At 56.4% G+C, this 6,844-nt stretch overlaps 1 protein-coding gene across 1 annotated transcript in view; it reads left to right on the top strand.

The window, feature by feature from the left end:
• Positions 1 to 5,061: 5,061 nt before the first annotated feature.
• MFAP2 (microfibril associated protein 2) overlaps positions 5,062 to 6,844 on the top strand; it is a gene marked incomplete at both ends in the record, with an annotated part of 3,349 nt that continues 1,566 nt past the window's right edge. The window contains 2 exons of the mRNA XM_083876971.1: positions 5,062 to 5,098; positions 6,809 to 6,844. Coding sequence (XP_083733097.1) covers positions 5,062 to 5,098; positions 6,809 to 6,844 — 73 coding nt within the window. The remainder of the gene's footprint in view (positions 5,099 to 6,808) is intronic.

Here is a 6,844-nt window from a genome sequence, read left to right as displayed (position 1 = left end):
TATTTTCTTGGCTGCTCGTCTGTGCAGCCCGCTGGGGATGGATTTGGGATGGCACGGGTGAGGAGCAGGGAGAGGTTTATGGGTCACCTCATTCCCAGCCGGGCTAGGAAACGCTCGGCTCGATGCTCGAAAGCAGGGACTGGAGCCAGGGATGACACCGCTGGGATTCCTGCAGCCCAAACTGAGCTAAACAACTTCTCTCCAGCTGGAATTTCCTAGAAAATAACAATAATCGCTGGAAAAGCCCAGGTGTCCTGGCTGAGACTCCGAAACCTCGCTCCTTCCACTGAGGAAAAGCCGGGAGATGGAGACGCCACATCCCAAAGGGAAAGAGCAGCTCCCTAGGCAGGGTCTGTGCTGCCTGCGCCACTCTCCCGGGGTTTGCCAGCTGCCTCCCGGGCAGGTTCCTGCAGGGATTCGATTCCGTGGAAAGTCTGAACCCCCTCCGAGTGGTGGCGGCGCCTCTCTGCCCTGGGGAGCTGGGGATTAGGTCAGGAAATGAGGCACAAGCAGAGGTAAGAGGTTTCCTGAAGGCCCGGCCAAGGCTGCGGTTATTAACCCAGGCTTCCTGAGCCTGGAAAAACCCTCCACGCTCACAACCCTCACAGAGTTTTTGCCCGTTCTTGGCAGTTTTCAAAGCAGAAGCACTCGGGAGTCGCTCCGCCTTGAAATTTCCATGCTCTCCTGGGTGTTTGGCTTGGATGGGTCGGGAGGGTGTTCCCGGCTCCGAGGGGGGTCATAAAGATCATTTAATTATTGACAGGCAGCCCCCGCCCCAGGGAGGAGGTGAACATGGCTGGGATGAGGATAACGCTCCAGTTGGGGGTCGGCAGAAGCTCAGTGGGAACAGCTGAGGTGGTTTTGGGGTATTTTGGATGGTTTTATCCATCCTTCAGCCTGGAAACTGAGGTGTTTTGGTGATGCTTTGGGTGGTTTTACCCATCCTTCAGCATGAAAAACCAGAGGAGAAGAGGTGGGAGCACCTTCCAGCCCCATCGGCCTCACATCCTGCTCTGAAAATCCCTTTTTTTTCTGCGTTTTGCAGCTCTCAGACCCTGTCCTGGTGCTCAGCCCTCAGCACAACCCAGCGTGGGCTGCTCGGAATCCAATTCCCCCGGGAGAAAATCTCCTCTGCTCATCCCCATTCCCGTCTCCAGAGACCTCCTCCCTCCATCCCAGCACCCTCCCTTTGCTCCTTTCCTGGGTTTTCACCCCAAACCTGCAGGATTCACCCCCCAGCTCTGGTTCCTTGTCCGTGCCGAGCTCGAGGGGTTTGGGATCCTCCGGAAAGCGCCAGGAGTGGGGAAAGGGGCACCAGGAGTGGGGAAAGGGGCTCCAGGAGCGGGGAAAGGGGCTCCAGGAGCAGGGAAAGGGGCCCCAGGCCGGCAGCGGGGGCTGCAGAGCCTCCGGCAGCCACGGCCTGGGTGGGAAAAGCGGGATTTGGGGGGTTTGGGTCCTTTTCCTGCTCCGTCCAGGGATAAATCCCCCGACGAACTCGCTGCATCCTCGCTGCTGGGGCGGGGGGTGGATCGGAATCCACCTCGGGATCGGGAGGGGCGCTGTGATCCCAGGATCCCAGATTTTGGGGGTGCAGCGATGTTTCTCCAAGAGATTACAGAAAATGCCCTGAGCTGCTCCTTCCGTCCCACCCTCCCTGCAGCCCCACAAACCCCGACCCTCTCCGCCCGGAATCCTTCCCCCTCCTCGCTTTTCCATGGATTTAAAACTCATCTCACCGGGAAAAAACCCCCAAAACAACAACACACCCCGTCCCCGGTGTCCCTGGCAGTGTGCGTTCTCACGAGTGATTATTTGTCGTTCTTTGTGGGTTTTCCCGGTTTTCTCCCTCCCAGGCAGCGCGGGAGGAGGAAGGGGCCGGCTCAGGTGTGACTTTAGGACCCAGCGGATCCCCCGTGCTGGAGGTAGGAGGTTTTTTGGGTTTTTCTGGTTTTTTTCACTCTCATTTCAAGAGTTTTGGGGAAGAAGAGAGGAGACCGAGACGGTGGGCGAGGGCAGAGCCGGCACTCACTGGTAAGGACCAGGCGAGGGAAACCCCCCCAATTCCCAGGAATTCCGGGGAGCTCCCCCAGCAGCAAACGGGACTGAGCCCCATTTTGGGAGCTTTGTGAAATCACCTTAAAAACTTCAACAGCTGAGAGCTTGGAAAAGTTGTTTTCAACTTTTTAACCTCACAAAGCCAAACCCCCTCGATTTTTGGGGTGCTGAAGGAACGGCAGCCGGGAGGGAGGGGGCCCTTCTTTGAGGCCTGACAGTTGTTGGAGATTTTTAACCACTTCCAAAAAGTCTAAAAATGCCCTAAAGCCTGGAGGAAGCCATGGGTTTGATGTTTGGGGTTTTTTTGTTTTTTTTTTTTTTTCTTTTCCATCCTGGAAAGAGATTGTTGAAAAGGGATCTTTTATTCCCATTTATTTCGGGGGATGGGCCCCTGAGGAAAAGGTGATGTGTGAAAACGGGGATGGGGGTACCGAGTTCTTTACCTCTGGTCGGGAGCCAAAAAAATTGGAATCCTTCAATATTCCCTTTGTTCTCACTCTCTGGCAAAGGGAGAGCTAAAAAAAAAAAAAAAAAAAAAAAAAAAGCTGGGGGAGGGGGGAAAGACTGAGGGAAGGTGGGGTTTAGCAGAATGAAAGGGTCTGTGGTGTTCTTTCTCCGGGGTTGATTGTTCCCAGATGTGCAGTTGCAAAAACATCTGGCGCGGTCGGAGCCGCCGGACCCCTGCACGGAGGGAGCGGAGCCTGGGGAAGGGAAAAGGGAACAACGGGGCCCTCCCGGCGGGGAGCAGCTGGAGCGGAGGAGGACGGGGAAGACGAGGGTGGAGGCGGCTTCATCCCCTTCTCGGGGGCCTTGGGTGAAGGGGGTCATCGTGGGGATATCAGTGTCGCTTCGGGGTCTCTGTTGGGAGCAGCCGATGGCGTTGCCGTCAGGGCAGACGTGACCCGACTGTCCCCGTCCCGTGGCCAAACCCTGCGAGCTCCAGCCAAGACTTGGGGGAAATTCAGGGAATTGGAGCTCGGGAGAAGCTGTGCAGGCTGGAAACGGGGCTGGCAGGGAGGGCACTGTATGAGGACCTGTGTCCTTGGGAAGGTGGGAGAACAGCAGGCAATGGCTCCAGAGGTGGTGTCCATCCATCCATCCATCCATCCATCCATCCATCCATCCATCCATCCATCCATCCATCCATCCCTCCCTCCCTCCCTCCCTCCCTCCCTCCCTCCCTGTGGGATCCGGGCACTGAATCTGGATGATTTGGATCCGCAGGATGCCGGCGCTGGCATCCCACAGGATCTCCACACATGCAGAACCAGCAGAGCTCGGGATGGGCACCCCCAGCCTCTCTGGGCCACCCAGACCCCTGGCCAGGCTCCAGGTGCTGTCCTGGATCCAAGGTCTGCCAGTTCAGCAAAGCCTTCGGAGGTGTTGCTGATCCTGCTCATCCACCAGTCTTTTCTATCCCAGGACACTTCCAGCCCAGCTCAGTCCCTGTCCATGTCACTCCTGGGCCCTGGGGAGCAGACAGGCCCTGTCCCACCGAGGGACAACCAGGCCTGACTGTGGTGACCCCAGCCCAGGCAGGGACCCACTCCGTGGATTCTCAAAGCTGGGAAGGGTCTGGAATTGGCATCTCCAGTGACTCCAGTCCTGGGAATGGGGAGGATGGGATTCCTATGGAATGGGCTGTGGTGGGGAAGGGGCTGCAGGATGTGGTCCGTGAGGGAGCTGTGATGGTGATGGAGAGGATCTGGGAGCAGAGGGCGCCGCACTCCGGGTTTGGGGCAGGACAAGGTCCCTGGAAGGGGCCTCAGGTGACCTGGGTGGCTGGAAAATGTAACTGGCGATGGAGCAGGATGGGATCCCTGGAGGATCTCACATTCTGGGGCTGGATGGGATCCCTGGAAGGTGCAAGATGGGATCCCTGGAAGATCCCACACCCCAGAGCTGCTGCAGTCAGTGCTACTGACCCTTCCCAAGTGTTGTGGGGCTGGAGCCACACTCCCCCCGGGATCTGGGCCAGGAAGCTCCCCTGGCACGGGGAGTTGATGTTTCTGCTCCACAGGGATGAGACTCCAAAGGGCTCCTCTCGCTCGGGCCTCAGTTTCCCCGCTCCGGCGGCAGAGCCGGGAGACCCCTGGGAGGATGCCCCCAACCGAGCACCAGGAATGCCGGAGGGATTCACCCTCAAACTCCTTCTCCTGGATTTCAGAGGAGTTTTGGGAGGGAATTTCTCATTTCCCCCGCGATTTTCCCCCTGGAGTTGCTGGGGAGGGGGGGAAGGGCAGCCAGCATTCCTGCCGGGGTCTCGTCCTTGGCCCCTCTTCCCGCCGGGAACAGCAGGCTTGGAAAACACCGGGAAGCCGCGAATGCCCGAGGCCGCCAAACCCCACGGGATTCTCCTCAAAATCTGAGGTTTTCTCCTCAAATCCCCACGTTCCTTTGGATTTAGGGGACGCCCGAGAAAAAGTACCATGCCCCCAAAACAATTCCTTTCCCAAGGAATTAGAAACCTCGGGAAAGAAATCCCGAAGTTCCACTCTGGGGAGTCTGGCCCTCTACTCCCACATCCTGAGTGATCCTGGGGGTGATCCCGGTATCTCAGGAGAGATCCTGACACCCCAGGAGTGATCCCAACATCCCGGGAATGATCCCGGGAGTGATCCTGGGAGCGATCCCGACATCCCAGCTGTGATCCCGGATCTCGGGAGTGATCCTGACACCCCCGGAGCCATCCCGACATCCCGGGAGTGATCCCAGGAGTGCTCCCGCATCCCAGCGTTTCTCCTTCCTGCTCTGCCCGCGGGATGTTCCAGGGCTTGGTCCTTGCAAATCCCCTGGGAGAGGGCGGGAAGCTTTTTTGGGGAAATTCCTTGCTTTCTGAGGATTTGGAGGGGGATGACATTTTTGGAGCCAGCTCCCGGGGGCATCTCGGGGGCGGGTGTGGAGGCAGTGTCCCTGTGTGTCCCCTCCCTCTGAATTCCTTCTGTTCCACACCCAGACTCCTCCGGCTGCATCCCGGCAGCGCTCCCGCCCCGTCATTCCAGCAGGATGAGAGCCACGGAGCTCCTGGTGCTGTGTCTGCCAGGTGAGTGTCCCCAGAACCCCCCGGTACCGGGCAGATTGTCCAAATCCGCAGTTTCCAGCTCCATTTTTACCGGTTTTCCTTATTTTTAAACCCCAGGACACATCTGGAGGGTCCAAACTCTCATTTTCAGGGTCTAAACTATTTCTAGAGCCAAGAATCTATTTTATTGTGTCCCCAAACCTCCTTTTTACATCCCAAAACTTCATTTTTATGTTCCAAACCCTAATCCATGGGTCCCAAACCCTCATTTTTATGCCCCCACATCTCATTTTTGCGTCCCTAAACCTAAGGTTTAGGTCCCAAATCTTCACTTTTGAAGCCCAAAGCTCTGATTCTGTGGTTGAAAACCTCATATTTTTATGGTACAAACTCTCATTTTTAAGTCCTAAATGCACTTTTTGAATGTCTAAAGGTTCATCTTAATGACAAAAACCTCATTTTTAAGCCCCAAAGTTTGGTTTTCAAAGTCCAAAGCCTCCACTTTGGAGGCCAAAGTTTTGTTTGTAGACCCAAATACTCAATTTTTTGACCTAAAGCCTCATTTTGGGGATCAAAGCCCACAAAAATCCATTTTTAGGGTTCAAAGTATTAATTTTTGGTACCAAAGCATCATTTGAGGGATGATCAGGGGGTGGCCACAATTCCCAGTAATTTTTAGGTATCTGTATCACTCATCCCCTGTTATTCCCCAAAATTCCCCCAAAATCCCACCTCGGGCTCATCTTCAGGCTGGGAACGGCTCTGTGCTGGAGCCACGAGGCACCAAGCGAGTCCCCGGTGCTGTGGGGACACGGGGGTGGCATAAAACTAGGAAAAAATCCAGGAGAATGGATACCCCCCCGGGGCTGGGAGAGCCGAGATGGAAACGAGCAGGGAGGGGAAGGAGCCCAAGCCAGGAAAAGTTTGGGTGAAACCGGCTCCACACAAAGGCTGGAGGACACATGGAAAACATTACGGGGCGAGAGAAGGGGAGCAGGAGCCTCAAACCCCATCCCAGCAGCATTCCCAGCCCAGGGATGCTCCTGTCTCCGGGATACAGAGGGACGGAGCGTGTCCTGGGGTGGAGTGGTCTGATCCCGCCCTTCCCGGGAATTCTGATCCCTCCAATTTTTCCGTGCTGGATTTGGAACCCATTTCCCCTCTGGATCCACAGCAGGATGAGTTCCAAGGAGATATAAGGGCTTCGGGCATCCCTGGGGTCAGCAGGGCCATGGTGGCCGGGATCCTCTGGGATCGCCTCTTGGGTCACCTTTGGGGCCACATCTGGGTCACCTTTGAGATCACCTGGATGCTGCAGAAACTCTGGGTGCAGGCTGATCCTGCATTCCTGAGCATCCCAAATCTGCGCCCTGAGGAGAGAGGTGGGATTGGGGATGGTGGGAGCAGGGAATTCTGAATCCTGGGTTTGGGGTGTCCATGGGAATCCTAGGTCCCGGGTTTGGAGTGTCTGTGGGAATCCCAGATCCAGATTTGGGGTATCTGTGGGAATGCCAGATCCCAGGTTCAGGGTGTGTGTGGGAATCTCAGACCCAGGGTTTGAGATGTCCATGGGAATCCTGGATCCTCAGTTTGGGGTGTGTGTGAGAACCCGGAATTCCAGGTTTGGGGTGTCCATGGGAATTCCAGATCCTGGGTTTGGGGTGTCTGTGAGAACTCCTGATCCTGGTTTTGGGGTGTCCATGCCCTGCTGATCCTCCCCGTGTCCCGCAGTGCTCCTGGTGCAGGGACAGTACAGCAGGTTCGAGG

This window comes from Zosterops lateralis, assembly GCF_965231275.1.
Source record: "Zosterops lateralis genome assembly, chromosome: 22".
Lineage (NCBI taxonomy): Eukaryota > Metazoa > Chordata > Aves > Passeriformes > Zosteropidae > Zosterops > Zosterops lateralis.
Note: the sequence above shows the minus strand (reverse complement) of the source record. Positions and strands in the feature narration are given on the sequence as shown.